The 18665-nt window shown below is 37.1% G+C and overlaps 1 protein-coding gene across 4 annotated transcripts in view; it reads right to left on the reverse strand.

The window, feature by feature from the left end:
* Nucleotides 1-18665, reverse strand: part of KDM4C (lysine demethylase 4C) — a 397059-nt gene that overhangs the window by 284980 nt on the left and 93414 nt on the right. For all 4 annotated transcript variants that reach the window (XM_060102149.1, XM_060102151.1, XM_060102148.1 and 1 more), the window contains exons 6-7: nt 16466-16515; nt 3529-3632 (exon numbers count right to left, since the gene is read on the reverse strand). In XM_060102149.1, the coding sequence (XP_059958132.1) occupies nt 3529-3632; nt 16466-16515 (154 nt within the window). The remainder of the gene's footprint in view (nt 1-3528; nt 3633-16465; nt 16516-18665) is intronic.

The raw sequence follows: 18665 nt of genomic DNA on the forward strand, positions 1-18665 counted from the left end.
ATTTGTTCTTATTAGCATTCAATATGTATATTTTAATACTTCAAAAATTCACATTACTGGAATTATATAACAGGACTATCATAACTGACATTTTTCAAGTTAGAGCTATAAAAACTTTGATAACACACGCTGAATATTATGAATTCTTGTTGCTAAAGAGTTGATAGTATTCACCAAATTATCCTTTCATAATACTTACAAAACATTCAATTAACTTCATTCCATTTAATAGTAAAATTTCTACCAAATAGTTATTCAAATATATGTATAATATATAAGTATGTATGAGTGAGTGAGTGCATTTTTGAATATAATTAAACTAGCTTGGGTAAATAAGCCAGCAGCCTAAAAGCAAAGATGAAAAATGTATTCAGTCCATTCCTAATTTTCAGATTACAGAAATTTGTTTTTTTTATAATCACCAAAGCATACAAAACACACCATGAGCTATAGAAATACAGTGAAGCTAAATTTTTCAGTGTTTTTTTTTTAACTTGTCTACTCAATGCTAGACTATCAAATATATATAACTCACTGATTCATTCAGTTACCTTGGTTCATTTCAGTCCTAAAATGCTGATAAATGAATATGTGAGTATGCACTTGTGTGGAAACATACAGGAGACACACTGCATAAATACAGGTGCACACACTGCAATTCAGTTACCATTTTAGGAATGCTAAAATGTTGTGTGTGGAAGTATTTTCTTTCCCAACAATTCTGAAATTTAGCTCATCACCCCCTCCCCTGTGACACCCCAGCAGGTGTTCTATTGCAATGAGTAGCAACCCAGCTGCCACCTGGCAGGCAGAGAATGGCTTATCAGTGTTCAACATGGTTCCAGTTCCATCATTCAGAGCCACGTGAGAACAAAGCCTGATTCTCTCCTTTCCCGGTCTCACTGAATCTCATTAATTATAATTGTGCTTGGAAACTAGGCACTTCCTTGTACCATGTGATAAAACAAAACTCACTCTGCTCAACAGTTTCTAGCCCTATAAGGTGGAGGAAGAGGGTAAGTCTGTTGTCAGTGGGATAAGGAAACTAGCTTCACTGCTCCACTGAATTCCACCTACAATCCTCCTCTACTCTCCCTAGAAAACCCTGTTCTTGCCATGTTGAAAAAGTACCTGTTCCCATTAAATTGGACCCTAAATGTTATGCCTCTATATAATTTCTAGAAACAGGTCAATCCCAGTTAGCCAAAATATAAGGCAAATCTACTGCCTCTATGTAACAAACTGATATTTAAAAAAAAAAAAGATATAGGGGTAGACAAGAACAAGTCCCTTTTATTATAAGACTAACCAAGCATCATAATTCCATACAGCAAAAAATGTCAGAAAGGGTAGTGTACGTAATCAAAAAGCAGACAGTAGTTATTTGTTTAACATACTTTTTCATATATATGTATGAATATGTACAAATTCACTGAAAGAAGAAGAAAAAAATGTTAGTCCAACTGCAAAATGATTGCCTAAAGAGAGAAGGTTAAACTGAGGAGGAAGATTGTGTTATTATTATATATAACCTGTACTGTGCAAAGCCCCTCATATAGATCATCTCTTTTCATTCTCATAATAGCCCTATTAAGCAGTACTATTATTATCCCCATTTTCCAGATGAAGAGACTGAGGCTCAGAAAAATTATGTAATTTACCCAAGTGACGGAATCAGAAATGAACTTGGGAAGTATAATTCTGAATTCTGTGCTACTCTGTCCCAAGTTACATTATCATGATCAGAGAATAAGCTCCTTGAGGAACACACAATCATCACACACCCTTCATCAAGGTGGAAGGGGAAGTGGCAGTATTTCATATGAAAAACTGCAACTTCCAATCAGCCCTCTAAATTGCTGGTGTCTCACCATCTGTGGACGAGCACTCACCCTTCCACTTCCCACAAAAGCCACGAAATGTCCCATCCTCAAAAGACCAGATAAGAGCCTGGTGCATCTAGTGATCTACCAAATAGCACTTGAAGAGCCTCGGCCCAGAAAGGGGTGTGAGGCACCTGCCTCCTTCTCCCCAAATTTGAGAAAGAAGCTACAAACTCCAAAGGCCTCCATCCTGGGCAAATGAGCCAATCCCACAGTCCTGCTACTTCATACAACCCCTCTCCAAAGAACAGCTTGATCAATTTCTATCACCAGCCCTAAACCCGCAGAGGTTTTCCTGTCTTGGAGGACTCCAGTCTACTCTTTCTCCTCTGCCTTCTAATATTCCAACTTAAATAAAAGTGCTTAATCAGGCTTATGCCAACCACCTGAAAGAACGTGCAGTGACGATATGTCTGAGACTGGAAAGCCTGATGCCCAGAGGCATCTGCAAGTAAGACAAGGCCCCCCAGAAGGAATGGCCCCTCTGGGGGGGCGCAGCCTCTGACCTCTGTACCTGCAGCAGTGCTGCAGCCCACCCACACTTGTGGACCTTCTCCATAGTGCACATCTTCAAGGCACACTTTTTGTCATGGGTAAAAGTATGTGACTAAACCAGTGTTGAGAGCATCCTCGTCACATAAGACAAGTATGTCTCGTGCATGACTCCTGCACAGCCTGTTTGCGAGAGAGCAGAACCACCTCAAGTTGGAGAATGTTTCTTGGTCCTTGCAAAAATTCTACTTTGAACAAAGCCTGGGCTGGGGGTGGTGGGGGAGGGAGGTGGAAGACAGGACTTTAAGGGCCTGAGATTAAGAAGAGGGAAAGATTTAGTCACAACTGAAAAGCTTCTAAGGTGGAAAACAGCAAGGATTATGGGAAGACAGTCAAATAAAAAATGAAAAAGACAGTGGAACTATTTTTTAATGTTTCTGAAGTAGCTAAGGACTTAATCCTCCTCCAACTGAGAGAGACCTTTTATTTATCTGGTCCAAAGCTTTTTTCATTTCAGCTTCTTCACATAAAAATGCTCATGCTCGGTAATAATTCTGACCCAATTACTACCCACGGACACAAAGAAAGAGGGATCTAGCATGTACAGAGTCTTACAGAACTTAATCTTCAGAAATACTCCAAAGAAGCAACATCTGATTATTAAATCATCGGGCAATTTTATCCATAATGAAATCTCAATTGTATTATGTCTGAATGTGTTTAGAAATAACATACTGGCACCATAATCACTGATTCTAACCAACCAAACTGCTACTAAAAATTGCTCTGATTTCTTTAAAAAAAAGAAAAATAGATCACATACACATAAATTTTGTTGCTCATATAAGAGACTTCAATGGAGAAGAGCTATATATCTTATTCTCTCAAATGTGCTACATTTTACTTTCAGTATTGTTGTAAGTGAACTAGAACTGCATGAAATCTCTAGTAAATGCATCTTGAAATAAAAGAAACTTCAAATTAATATTTAGGTAAATAACTGTTACCTAAATAAAACACGAATCTGAATTTTTCTCCCCACATCCTAAAAATCCTACCTGAAGTCAAAGATATATTAGTTTATGTTAAATTTGTCTTAAATACGAATACTATACACATTAAATGAATTTGTTAAAGAGTAACACTAATATACCTTGTCAAAGGGAATACCATATTTCTTCAATACTGAGGGAGATATCAGTGTCATCTTGTGTCGAAGAAATGCATCACACCCTTGAGAACTGCTTGGGAAAAAACCTAAATGGAAACAGTAATTATAAGCAGTAATGTGTCAATTAAGATAAAATTTCAAATCTTTTTTTAAGCTTATGTTCTAGTACTCTTATAGAATGACAGCTTTACGTAAATATAGACCAAGTCCACCATCAAAAACCCTGGTACTAAAAACCAGACTCGGAATTCTTAAAAATTAAATGATACATATTTATATCACCAAGGGTTGACCTTTTTTACAAAAAAAAAAAGATCTGCCAAGAGTTGTTTGCATGATAAAAATGACTAAACCTACAAATTCCAATTTGTAACAGATTTGAACTCAATCTACCTATTAACTGATAAATGGACAAAATATTAAGGGAAGGTAGAAGAGGAAAATCTGCATTTTAACAGAGGAATCTCTCATTTTAGACTCCTAGAAGCAATCATTCTAGAAGCACTTGTCCCAGTGCCCGGCATACAGTAGACACAGCAGTTTCCCACCCTTGTTTCTTTCTGATCGATTTTAAATAGTTTAACTGCTTCTAGTTTCCTGAAGTAATTCCCAGCCAGGGCCAGTCAAAAGCTTGGAAACCTGTCTCACCAGCCTGTATGGGAACAGTACATACTGTTTTGAGGACTCCTTTAAATGAAGAAGCTAAACATGCAGCAACTCTTTCATTCAACAGTATATTATGCACTGAAACACAGCTGTTTCTCTCCATCTCTGCCTTCAATCCTGCAGTCTGTCTGAGGCAGACTCTCATTAACTCAGTTATGTAAGCTAGAGGAAAATGAATGTGCCTGATACCCTGTTCTTTACCTTCCTCACTCAGAGGGAAAAACCACCACACTGAGAACCGGAAAGCAAGAAGAGAAAGACAAGAGAAACATGGAAGAGACAGAGGAGAATCAGAGAGAGGACCCAGAAGGAACACAGAACTCACCAGGAAAGCATGTGTGATGTAGCTTGGTAAAGTGGGAAGAAGCACAGATGCTGTTTAACTCCTCCACTACCAAAATGAAGGCCACCGGAAATGCTACTTACCTAACTCTGTGGCTCACTATGTATAAATAGCTCAAGAATATGATCAGTTTGATGAAAGAATTACCAGCACTCATTACCTAATCATGAACCATTTTAACCTCATAGAACAGCAAGGTTTTACAGGAATAGTTTTAAAGTAAACAAGCCTTTATTGATGCCACCATGGAGTATGTGAGGCCACAGATCATCAGAAGGAAACAAATGAAACATCTAAAAAAAAAGCCATTAGGGTATAAAGAACCACCTGCAAAGAGTAGTAGATTCTACTTAAGCATCTACACCTGGATTTTTAAGATGAACAGACAGAAATATTTAAAAAGTACATCTAACAGAAACATCAGAAATACTATCATTCGCTACAATACCAATGGGAATAAAAGGAATAATTGTGCCCTATCTGGTCATTTAATGCAGCCCTCCGTTTATGGTTAATATTCATAATACATAAATAGAAAATAACCTTTGAAAGAATGCAGACCTTAGTGAATGGTGAGAAAGTACCATATAATGCAACAGCCATATCTATACAATAAGATGTCCTGAGTCTATGCCACATTGAGTAAAGCACAGCAGGGCAGTCCCCAAACACATAACCCACGGAAAAGTTTTAGCAATACAATTTAAATAGATCTATCATACTTTTCAAATCTGTAACTCCGTGCAGCACTGCATGAATTAAGTTTTAAATTAAAATCAATGAAGAAAGAGGAGTCTACTTAATTTTCTTTTGATACGGATTTGTAATCAGGACCTGAACAATGTGATGACTGGTCGTTAGTTAAACTGGAAAACTACTAAAGGAAGGCAATTTGCCATATGTTAAGAACTTCATATTGGTTCAGAATTTATATTTTCAATAGGTTATCAGAATTATATTTCACATCGCCCTAGAAAACACCTCATAAACCACAAATTATGACATAATATATGTCTCAAAATGAATTTTACCTTAAAATACCTGCAGAAGTACATGGTTCACACTCACCCTCACTCCACCATTTCTTAAAAATATTTTATTCAATATATAAAGAAGCCAATAAAACCAGAATACTGTTTGATACAAAATGATAATATCTTTTAAAACTCAGAACTATGCTGGCTAAAGGAATGTTAGCAGCTTTCATAACAAGTGAAAAAAAACAAATTTGGAATCACATGTATGAAATATAACAAAAATAGATCAGATAGAAAAGATAAAATTTAACTAAAAATTCAACTTAAGATAATCAGAGTTTTTTGAAAGTCACCAAATAAAGAGAAAACAAGGTATGTGTTAAAATTTTTGCAAGTTAAGTTCTTTAAAATATGTCTTTCACAACCTTTTTTTTCTATTCTAATATTTACTTTCTTAATGTGCTTTTTTTCTAAGTTTTCAATTTGGAAAGAATTTATTTGGAAGAAGTCTGCTCTTAAACTTACCACATTTGAACGTTACTATTGCAACATTCTGTAAGACTTTCCAATTTACCAGTCACATAATTGGAGAATCCACTCTTTCATAATCTTGAAAACCAGGAAGTTCCAATAAAGAAACAGTTCTACACTGACCCCTCAAGTATCTAGTAGTGGACATAGCAGCTAGCAACTCACTACCACACCTCACATACCCCATGGCCATCAGGTAACATGCCAGGTGTAGAAGAACACACAGAATAAACCTGGCACATCTTTCTGAGCATCTACTTATGTCATGCTAAATTACGTGGTTTATATTTGCATACAAACAAACGTATTAAGGGAGCAAGATGCAAAATCTGCATGAGTGTTGTGGAGTGGTAGGGTTTCACTCTCCTACCCTGTAGAGATATTTTGGTGGAAGCATTTGAGAGGCAGCCTACTGTGAGATGCAAACTATGTTATGGGATTTTGTGTAAATCTTGCCCAATCTCCTCTTACAGACACCTAACACACACGCTTACTTGAACACCAAATTTCCTCTCTCATTATGCTCACAACATACACCTTCTCATTGCTATTAAATAGCAGACCTAAGTTTTAGATGAAAAAACGTAACTGTTTGAACTATTTGAAGTCACTCTCATCTTGTCCACATGGTTAGCAAAATAAAAGAGAATAACAGTTAAGAATCCCTACAGAGACACGGATTCTGAGCACAAGTCCAACAACTCATATAGCCTTGTCTGGTCCCATAATCTCTCAGCTCCTCAATTTCCCCATTCATATAATCAGGATGCTAGTTTTACCTTCCTCAGTGGGGTCTTTTTTTTTTCCCAGCATCAAGATACAATTGACATATAACATCATATAATATATACAGTATAATGATTTGATATATGTATATATTGTGAAATGATTACCACGTTAAGTTTAATTCACACTCATCACCTAAAAATAGTTATAATTTTTTGTGTGATGAGAAGCTTTAAGATCTACTCTTTTAGCAACTTTCAATACAGTATTGTTCATTATAGTCACCATACAGTACAGTACATCCCCCAGAACTTACTCATCTTATAACTGGAAGTTTGTACCTTTAGACCCCCTTCACCCATTTTCCCCACCCCCTGCCTCTGGCAACCACCGAACTGTTCCCTGTACCTATAAGTTTGGTGTTTTAGATTCCACACATAAGTAACATCATACGGTATTTGTCTTTCTGTATCTGACTATTTAACTTAGCATAATGACCCCAAGATTCATCCATGTTAAAAGAAATGGCAGGATTTCCTTCTTCCTTATGCCTGAATATAACACTTTGCTTTATTCATTCACCTGTCGATGGACACATAGGTTGTTTCCATGTCTTAGCTACTATAAATAATGCTGTAATATCAGGGGTGCAGATATATCTTTAGGACAGTGATTTCATTTCCCTCAAATATAGATCTAGAAGTAGAACTGCTGGATCATATGTCAGTTCTACTTTTAATACTTTGAGGAACCTTCATACCGTTTTCCACAGTGGTTATCCTCACTGGGTGGATCCTTAACGGGAATCCAGTGAGATAATGCACAAAAAACTTAGCCATTATCAAAAAGTGGAAACAACCTAATGTCCATCAACTGATAAATGGAAGAGCAAAATATGGTATATCCTTACAAAGAACTATTAGTCAGCTATAAAAAAAATATGAGGTACTTCTATGAAGTTATAACATAGAAGAACACTACATAAAAGGCAGACACAAAAATCACATATTATATGATTCCATGTATATGAAATATCCATAATATGTAAATACCTAGACAGAAAGCAGACTAATTGCCAGGGGCTGAGGAGGGGTGGGAGGGAATATAGCATGACCAATTAAAAAATACAGGGTGGGAATTCCCTGGTGGCACAGCGGTTAAGAATTCGCCTGCCAATGCAGGGCACACAGGTTCAGTCCCTGGTCCAGGAAGATCCCACATGCCTCGGAGCAAATAAGTCTGTGAGCCACAACTGCTGAGCCTGCACTCTGGAGCCCACGAGCCACAACTACTGAAGCCTGCGTACCTAGAGTCCGTGCTCCGCAACAAGAGAAGCCACTGCAATGAGAAGCCCGCACACCGCAATGAAGAGTAGCCCCTGCTCACCGCAACTAGAGAAAGCCCACGTGCAGCAACGAACACCCAACGCAGCCATAAGTAAATAAATAAATAAATAAATAAATAAATAAATAAAGGGCTTCCTTTTAGGGTGATAAAAATCCCTTGGAACTAGATAGAGGTGATGGTTGCACAATATGAACATACTAAAATGCCATTGTATTGTACACTTCAAAACAGTTAATGGTTTATTTTACATTTTGTGAATTTAAAAAAATAATAAAACTTAGTCTACTAGACACATAGTAACATTCAATGAATAGTGGCCATTATTATTATCCCTGTTACTCATTTCCACCATGTTGACTCTAGTTATCATGTTAGTTCAACAAATCTTCCATTTCCACCATGATAAGGAACATGTACTCCAGCAATCCCAATAGAGCCCTGAAACCCTAAAAGCATCCCACAATAACATTTGCTAAGACTGCCAAAGTTCTGCTAGGAGTTTTACAGCATGAGGATGTACAGAATCACACAAGCCCTCTCAAGAAGCAGGTGCTATACACATCCAAGGATGCCCTGTATTCAACGTAAAAGTGATCAGATGTGAGAAGCACTATTCTAAGTGAAAGAAACAAGACAGAAAAGTCTACACATTGCATAATTCCACTTTTATGGCATTCTAGAGATAGAAATCAGATTAGTGGCTGCCAGTGGTTGCTGGTGGGAAGAATTAATTGCAAAAAGCACAAGAGAACTTTTGGGGGTACTAGAAATGTTCTATATCTTGATAGTGGTGGTAGTTACACCACTGTATATATTTGTCAAAACTCACAAAACTGTCAGGGCTTCCCTGGTGGCGCAGTGGTTGAGAGTCCGCCTGCCGATGCAGGGGACACGGGTTCGTGCCCCGGTCCGGGAAGATGCTGTGGAGCGGCTGGGCCCGTGAGCCATGGCCGCTGAGCCTGTGCGTCCAGAGCCTGTGCTCCACAACGGGAGAGGCCACAACAGTGGGAGGCCTGCGTACTACAAAAAAAAAAAACCTCACAAAACTGTATGATTAAAGGGGGTGGCTTTTACTGTAAGTGCATTTTACCTCAATTAATCTGACCTAAAAAAATATTAAATGTTTTTAAATTGTTTTAGAAATAGAGCAGATATACTCTAAAAATAGTGTGCTCTTTCCTTCAAATAAGAAGTTTTGCCAACTGTCAACTGGTTTACAGTTTCTAATATATTAACTATTACTAACTAATTATTTTTAAATCCCAGTCTCATATGACAAATACATGCTGCTACTATTAAACCAACAAAGTTTTAGCCTTGGAAAAAAATTTAAAAATCAAAGTTTAGTAACATTTTCTATGGGTATACAAACACTAGTTTGGAGAAGCTGACGTTAGTTATTAATTGCTTAGGAAAGAAAGGAAAAAAGAGAGGGAAGCAGAGGAGAAAGATGGAGAAATCAGACATGCAGAGTGTATGTCCACACTAGCAATAGATTTAATACAATTTAATTTGAATATAATTGAAATTTACCCAAGTATGCTTTGATAGAGTTTTATACAAGCGTACCTCAGAGATACTGCAGGTTCCGCCTGTTCCAGACCACCACAATAAAACAAATATTACTGTAAAGCAAGTCACAAGAATTTTTTTGGTTTCCCAGTGCAAATGTAATTATGTTTATACTATACTATAGTCTATTAAATGTGCAATAGAATTATGCCTCAAAAATGTACATACCTTAATTTTTAAATACTTTATTGCTAGAATGCTAACCATCATCTAACACTTTCGTGAGTTGTAATCTTTTCGCAACTCACCAATCACAAAACAAACATAATAATGAAAAAGTTTGAAATGTGAGAACTATCAAAATGTCACACAGAGACAAGAAGTGAGCAAATGCTGTTGGAAAAATGGAACCAACAGACCTGCTCAACACAGGGTTACCACACACATTCAATCTGCAAAAAAAAAAAAAGTGCATTATCTGCAACTCAAAGTAAAGTGAAGCACAATAAAATGAGGTAGGCCTGTAATGGTTTTTGCAATATTCATATGACTGATATGAGGCTTAAAAAATAGAGTAGCCATATAAACGAATGGTAAGGAAAAGGACGTAGGAAAAGAATATGGAAGGAATGCTTCTGTGGGAAATACTTTTAGAAAGATGTATTTGATTCACATATGAAATTTCTTAACATGCATCTTAATGAAAAGAACTAATGAGCTACATTATGTGGGAAGAAACCTGGTATTTTTACCCACATTCCTAGTTGAGGTCAACATTAGAGGTTTAAGCTGTAGTTGACCTCTCTGTTCTTCCTACCATTCGCTGAGCAATTAATAATTGGGTAGAAAGTTATCACATTGCAGGCTTCACTCTGCTCCACGGGTCCTGTAATCCATCAACATCTCTACTGGAGAGAAAAAGCTCCATGGAGCTCTCTAGGAGGAGCGCCAGGAGAAATTCATACTGACCGTGGTATCGAGAAGGATGGTGGTTCTCCTAAACAACTGCCTTATTTTTAACTCTTGAACACAGTGCAGTGAGTAATGGGAAAGTTTTTTCCACTTCAAACTGGTTGGCAGAACACTTAGAGTTAAAATTTCCACCTAATTTCACAGGTATATAGACCATTACACATGGTGTTTTACTGCATTCCTGAGACCGCTTTGTTTCAGCTCCAGTTTTTTCCCACCCTAACACAACATATGGACCACACATGCGTAAGTCACCCAGGATGCCTCAGGCCAAGCACTTTGGCACAAACAGGTGAGTCAAGCTAAACAGGATTTTCCTGCCTCAGCTTCCCCCCTCCACACCCCCCAGAGAATCAAAGAACTCTTAATTTCCTTCCATAGTAATCTTTCCCTGCTAGCTGGCATTCCCCTCCTGAATATTCCTCCCCATTCCCTACCTGTCACTTCTCAGAACTGTCTTTCACCACACATTCTAATTACTCTAACTTGGTGTATGTTATGTATTACTGTTCAATGTTTAAAATCCTACTAGGAACATGGTTGGATATAAAATATTCAAAATTAAACACAGTGTGATATTTGACATCAAAATATGAGGAAGTTAAATTTAGGGATTGTTTCACCATTCTTAATGTAACAACTGATAGTAAGATGAAAATAAACATACCCTGACACACCACACATTGATCTCCATGCCTAAAGCATGAGTTAGGCATGAAGGCAGAGGATATATTGCTGGACTTTTTCATTTTTTAGGGCTTAGGGGCCCCCTAAAATTGATTATTCATAATCAAGGGTATTTTATTTATTAGCCTTTCAAAACCAAGCATTTTAATATAATATTTTCAGGCCATCATGTAAATGAATGCTTAAGGGAATTATGTATTTATCATTTTGAGAGCTGATAAAAGTATATTTCCTAATTCCAAGTCAGAGGTATGAGAACAGGTCAATTTAGAATGTTTATAAAATTAAAATGACTTGTTATTTAATGCTAATCTTCTAGTCTCTTGATAGCAGTGGTTCATAATCTCTTTTGGACCAAACCCTCTTAATGGATTTGATGATAGCGTCCCAGAAATCCACATATATGCCCAATTTTGAATATAATTTCAGAGAGTCCACAGACTGCCTATATCCCACCCACAGACCCTTTGTCCACCTCCTGGAATAGGGATCCCTGCAAATCAGGCTAAGACTCTGTTCCACAGGTTTAAACTCAAGATGACTAGTCACTTAAAAACATACATACACACACACACCAAAATTAACTGCTTAAAAAAATTTGAACTAAATTAATCCTTCATAACAATGCTTCATCCATTCCTTTTTACTGTCGCTTTTTTTTTTTTTTTTTTTTTTTTGCTGTACGCGGGCCTCTCACTGCTGTGGCCTCTCCCGTTGCGGAGCACAGGCTCCGGACACACAGGCTCCGCGGCCATGGCTCGCGGGCCCAGCCGCTCCGCGGCATGTGGGATCCTCCCAGACCGGGGCACGAACCCGTATCCCCTGCATCGGCATGCAGACTCTCAACCACTGCGCCACCAGGGAGGCCCTACTGTCGCTTTTTTAAGAAGTTAAAACGAAAACACTTGCTACAGGTAAATATAAGCCTCCAAAAGAACCAGTGTATTCAACTCTACCATACTGTCACTTAAAACAAAATTCCTGCTGATCATTCACACTTCCAAAATCTGCTGCACAAACTCCTAACTCACATATTCTTTTCCCAGTAATCAAAATTTTGACCAAAGTAAAGCATCTTCAATTTTTTTTAAATATTAGCACTTTATTAACAATGAGAGACCAATGGAATACAGTCACTCACAAAAAAAATTTAGCTGCTCCCAATTTACTTTAATCCACATCTTGCTTAACTTAATAGAACCACAAAGATATTGTCTTATTTCTAAAATTGATGAGATTTAGACATTCTTAAAACTGAAAATCTTCAAGACTATCATTTATGATTTAATATTATATCTCTATTCTCCTTTATACTTTCCATTCAATTGTATCAAGACAAAAATTAGAAAGAATGCAACGGCATTATAGACGAACATAACAAGTATAAAAATTGCAACAATTCACTTGAGATTTTTTATTACATTATGTCTACATAATATTGGAAAAAAACCTGTATAGATGAGAAAGCAGCTGAAGGGCAAAATCAAACTCCTGGCTTTATTTAGATGCAGGCATAACGTCTTTCAGATAAAATATTTGTAGGTGCCACAGTCAATCAAGATTTCAATAGAAACCAAAGATGAAAGCATTCATGCATAAAAGGCAAGTGTGATAATTATGATGTTCAGACAAGATAATGGAAATTATCCGAGGTTGCTTTTCATTTTATGTATCAAGTGCTGCCTTGACCTAGACAACCCATAATGCTCCATCTCATTTACTGCATTATTTTATCATTTTAATTACTTAGCAGAACTCAATTAATTTGGCTGGCATCTGGTCAGCAGATAGAAATCCTCCACTGTCCTATAGGGTCTTTTCCCTGAATCATTTCTCAAAATAATGCTGCAAAAAGTTTTCAAAAAACATGCAATTGAGTTTAAAGTTCTCGCTCAACCTTCAAGTTTATTAATCTCTTACTGATTAAGCAAATTCCTGGAATGTCATTTTCAGACAGTTTACGTCAAAGTGTTTACAGACAGTTTATAGCAAAAACTTTAGCATGTGAGTCTATACCATAAAATTTACACTGGCTCCATTTTAAAAGTTCTCTGGCAATGAGGTGAACAGAACATGGTAGAATAATTATCACAGGGACAAGGATAGTTCACAACATATAGATTTAGCACAAAGTTCATTGCCAGGGTATTTAAGGATTATGGTAATCATTTTCTAAGCTGTGCTCTAATCTATTATCCAGAACCAGGGTTCATCCACCTTAATATTCATGAAAATAGTCCCTAACAAAGTTCAAGATTACAATTACATTGCTATTATTACTATAATGTATTACGTTATAAAAACACTGTCTTTATAGTTACTAGCCTGTCAAAATTATAATAATATGTATTCTTACAAACGTGATACTCCAACTCTAATTTGGAGGAACGCAACTTTTAGATATCATTAACAATTTCTGTTCAGAACTGTCAAGTCAAAGGACGGGGTTTCTCAGTGTCCCCATTTCATTATTAAATGAAAGCATACATAATGCAGGAACAAAATTCCTTTTCTACTAGAAGGCAAGCCCAACATACCAATGAAACTTAGATCAGCACCTGACTGAAAAGACAATGCTCCCTGAGGATTCAATTCTGAATAAAGGCATTCTGAATGAGACATTCTGTCTTATCTTCAGTTGTCCCTCAGTGGAACTCCACTTTCCCCTGGAAATAAGTCACTACCAGTCTACGTCGTCCTTGGTTAGGGTGGTTAGCAAAACAGAAAAAGAGGGTAACGGGGTGAAGATGATTCTCCTCCCTTGTGGGAGCAGATGAGAACAAAGTTGCCTGGCGTATCTTTAAGGCAGGGGAGAAAAGTAGAAGGTGCTCTCTGTAGATACAAGTGGTCACAGAGTGAAAGCAATTGATAGAGTTCCCAGAAGAATGACTCAACCTGGCCCTTAAGAAGATGGACAGGGTTGAGGGAGGTGCAACTGCATGAAGGTAGTCAAAAGGTACAAACTTCCAATTATAAGATAAATAAGTACTAGAAATTCAATATATAACATGATAAATACAATTAACACTGCTGAATGTTATATACAAAAGCTGTTAAAAGAGTAAATCCTAAGAGTTTTCATCATAAGGAAAAAAATTTTTTTCCATTTCTTTATTTTTGTATGTATATGAGATGATGCATGTTCACTAAACTTATTGTGGTAATCACTTCATGATGTATTAAGTCAACTCATTATGCTGAACAGCTTAAACTTATAACGTGCTATATGTCAAGTACATCTTAACAAAACTAGAAGTAAAAGAAGATGGACAAAGCCTTAAAAAATAAAAATTCAAGTTCCAGTAAGGTATGTTTAATTTTAACAGTCTAAGAAGGCATACAATATCATGTTCATCCAGTTCGCTGGGGACATTCACCTTCATACTTCAGGCACTCTCAGGCCCAGGGGGTCAAATAAAAATGAGGGGGTCAAAAAGAGATTTAACACAACCCTTTGGTGAAATGATATGGCAACATGAAAAGTACTCATAAAACACCTATAGCCCAAGATGCAGCATCAGTACTCCTTGGAATTTAACCCAAGGGTACAACTAAAGGAAGAAAAAATATTATTGGCACAGTGATGTTAAGTACACTATACAAAAGAGAAAAAAAATTGGAAATAACCAAAATAGGTTAAGTGCAATCAGTTGACGAAAAGCTAAGCAGCCAACTAAAATAATCATGAAGATTATGCAACAGGGAAAAATATGCACACATTAATGTGAAAAAATTAAAATTACTCAATGAGAGAAATACTTAAATGCCAATAACTTGAAAAGAATAAAATTAACACAGTGATATTCTACACTGTAAAAATATTGGTTTGGCCAAAAAGTTCATTAGGTCTTTTCTGTAAGATGGCTCTAGTAGCACTTAGTTGTCTTTAACTTCATTCGAAACAATTTTGTTAGATTGTATTGTGACAGCTGTCATATCAGGTGTGCATTTTTTTAAAAAGCTTATCAAAACTGGTGAATTTTTGTGTAGCCATTTTAATATTGAAGATGGAAAAAAAGCAAAATTTTCAGCATACTATGCTTTATTATTTCAAGAAAGCTAAAAACACAACTGAAATGCAAAAAAAAAAGATTTGTGCAGTGTATGGAGAAGGTGCTGTGACTGACTGAACGTGTCAAAAGTGGTTTGCAAAGTTTTGTGCTGAAGATTTCTCGCTGGACAATGCTCCACGGTCAGGCAGAACTGTTGAAGTTGATAGTGATCAAATAGAAACATTAATTGAGAACAATCAACGTAATACCACGCAGGAGATAACCGACGTACTCAAAATATCCAAATCAAGCATTGAAAATCATTTGCACCAGCTTGGTTATGTTCATCGCTTTGATGTTTGGGTTCCACATAAGTTAAGCAAAAAAAACCTTCTTGACCGTATTTCCGCATGCAATTCTCTACTTAAACCTAAGGAAAACATTCTGTTTTTAAAACAAATTGCGATGAGTGATGAAAAGTGGATACTGTACAATAAAGTGGAATGGAAGAGATCGTGGGGCAAGCAAAATGAAACACCACCAACCACACCAAAGGCCAGTCTTCATCCAAAGAAGGTGATGTTGTGTATACAGTAGGATTGGAAGGGAGTCCTCTATTATGACCTTCTTCCGGAAAACCAAACCATTAATTCCAACAAGTACTGCTCCCAATTAGACCAACTGAAAGCAGCACTGGATGAAAAGCATCCGGAATTAGTCAACAGAAAACGCATAATCTTCCATCAGGATAATGCAAGACCGTGTGTTTCTCTAATGACCAGGCAAAAACTTACAGCTTGGCTGGGAAGTTCTGATTCATCCATGGTGTTCACCAGACGTTGCACCTTTGGATATCTATTTATTTCAGTCTTTACAAAACCCTCTTAATGAAAAAAATTTCAATTCCCGGGAAGACTGTAAAAGGCACCTGGAACAGTTCTTTGCTCAAAAAGATAAAAAGTTTTGGGAAGATGGAATTATGAAGTTGACCCAAAAATGGCAGAAGGTAATGGAACAAAACAGTAAATATGTTGTTCAATAAAATTCTTGGTGAAAACGAAAAACGTGTCTTTTATTTTTACTTAAAAACCGAAGTAACTTTTTGGCCAATCCAATACCTCAAAAACAAAAAACCTATCTAGATGAGAAACAGAAAGCAAGTTTACCTTGAGCTAGTCTTTCCAGTCGTTTTCCATGCTCTGGGGGTATTGCATACCTAAAATTTTAAACACAAATAAAAATTTTAGATTTATAATTGTTTAGCTAGTATCCTAAGGACATCTATTCCTAAATAATGTCATGTAAAAAAAAAGTCAACCACAGAGACTTCCCTGGTGACTCAGTGGTTAAGAATCCGCCTGCCAGTGCAGGGCACATGGGTTCAATCCCTGGTCTGGGAAGATCCCACATGCCACGGAGCAACTAAGCCCACGTGCCACAACTACTGAAGCCTGCATGCCTAGAGCCTGTGCTCTGCAACAAGAGAAGCCACCACAGTGAGAAGCCCGTGCACCACAACTAAGAGTTGCCCCCGCTCGCCGCAACTAGAGAAAGCCCACACGCAGTAACGAAGACCCAATGCAGCCAAAAATAAAGAATATATAAAATAAATAAATTTATTTTTAAAAAAAGGTCAACCCCAAACTCCACTTAGATGAACTAAGCAGAGATTAGAGAACCAAACACAGAACTGTATCTCTTGGACACTAAACAGAAGAAAAATAAACTTAAATCACCTATTTCAATGTCCCAGCTCACCATTCCAACCACATTTTACACATTAGGGAACAAAGGCCCAAGGCCAGCAAACTGCTTGGACAAGGGGCACCTGGCCACAGCATGGAGTTTAGAACCTCCCTTGTAACACTCACAGCACCCCAGCGATCCAGGGCTATTTTTGATTGTATATTTTTTGTTTTGCAGTTGGTTAGTTTGGCCTTTGTTTTTAAGCAAAAAAAAATTTTTTTTAAGTTTTTGGTTTTCTTAATTTATTTATTTTTGTCTGCATTGGGTCTTCGTTGCTGCGTGCGGGCTTTCTCTAGTTGCGGCGAGTGGGGGCTACTCTTTGTTGCAATGTGCGGGCTTCCCATTGTGGTGGCTTGTCTTGTTGCAGAGCACAGGCTCTAGGCGCACGGGCTTCAGCAGTTGTGGCTCACGGACTCTAGAGTGCAGGCTCAGTAGTTGTGGCGCACGGGCTTAGCTGCTCCGCAGCATGTGGGATCTTCCCGGACCAGGGCTCGAACCCATGTCCCCTGCATTGGCAGGCGGACTCTTAACCACTGCACCACCAAGGAAGTCCAAAAAAAAAAAAGTTTTCTTTAAAAATAAAAACCTTTTGAAATGTTTTTTACTGACAAGCAGGATAGAACATGAAATTATTATAGTAACATTTGTATCTCCACCAAACCTTTCTAAGAACACTGTACTTTTCAAATAGATTTTAAATAAAAATTTACCAGCCATAAAAAAGGCAGCTTTGATTTATTTCACAATTATGTGACTTTTAAAATCTTGATTATATAAAAAAGAATTGTTGGGAATTCCCTGGTGGTCCAGTGGTTAGGACTCGGTGCTCTCACTGCCGGGGCCTGGGTTGGATCCCTGGTTGGGGAACTAAGATCTGCAAGCCATGTGGCACAGCCAAAGAAAAAAAAAAAAAAGAAAGAAAGAAAGAAAGAAAGAATTGTTCACCCATGGAAAACAGAAATTCTTCCTCAAGTATTACTCGTTTCTAGTTCCTGGTGTTTTCAAAAGTTACATACTTGATTTTATTTACTGTGAACTTAGTAACAAATTTTAAAACAATAATCTCAAGTTAAGTGGTCATTTCATGTTTTAAATAAGAGTATGTTACTCTTCAGACCTACATTTGCTGCTTACTAGCTCAATATATATTAAGTACAAGTTACTTTTTTACTAAAATAACTTTTCTCATTTTACTTAACACCACACTTGGTTGCATTTAATGCCACTGATAACATATGCAGAACTTAATTGGATCCGTTGTAACTAGGCAATTCTCTAAAAGAAAATTCAACCATATATCCTGTTGCTTCAGGCACTGTTAATGAAATTATTCCAACTGAATTGGGGAGATAAAATTTTAGCATAACTAAATGACAATCACCGAACGTGTATTTATACACTGGCCACTTCTCAACAATTTTTAATCCCTGGTTTACATTGCCAAATATACCCAGAAAAGGACACACACACACACACATACACATGCATGCCCCAGACAAGCATAACATACATGCTAACACATGTACATGTACACACACACAGGCATGCACTCATGTAAGGGTTGGACATGGAGATATGTATATATCCAGGTTCACTTTTTTTTTTTAAATGGTATCAAAG

The sequence above is a fragment of the Mesoplodon densirostris genome, chromosome 6 (genome assembly GCF_025265405.1).
Source record: "Mesoplodon densirostris isolate mMesDen1 chromosome 6, mMesDen1 primary haplotype, whole genome shotgun sequence".
NCBI lineage: Eukaryota > Metazoa > Chordata > Mammalia > Artiodactyla > Ziphiidae > Mesoplodon > Mesoplodon densirostris.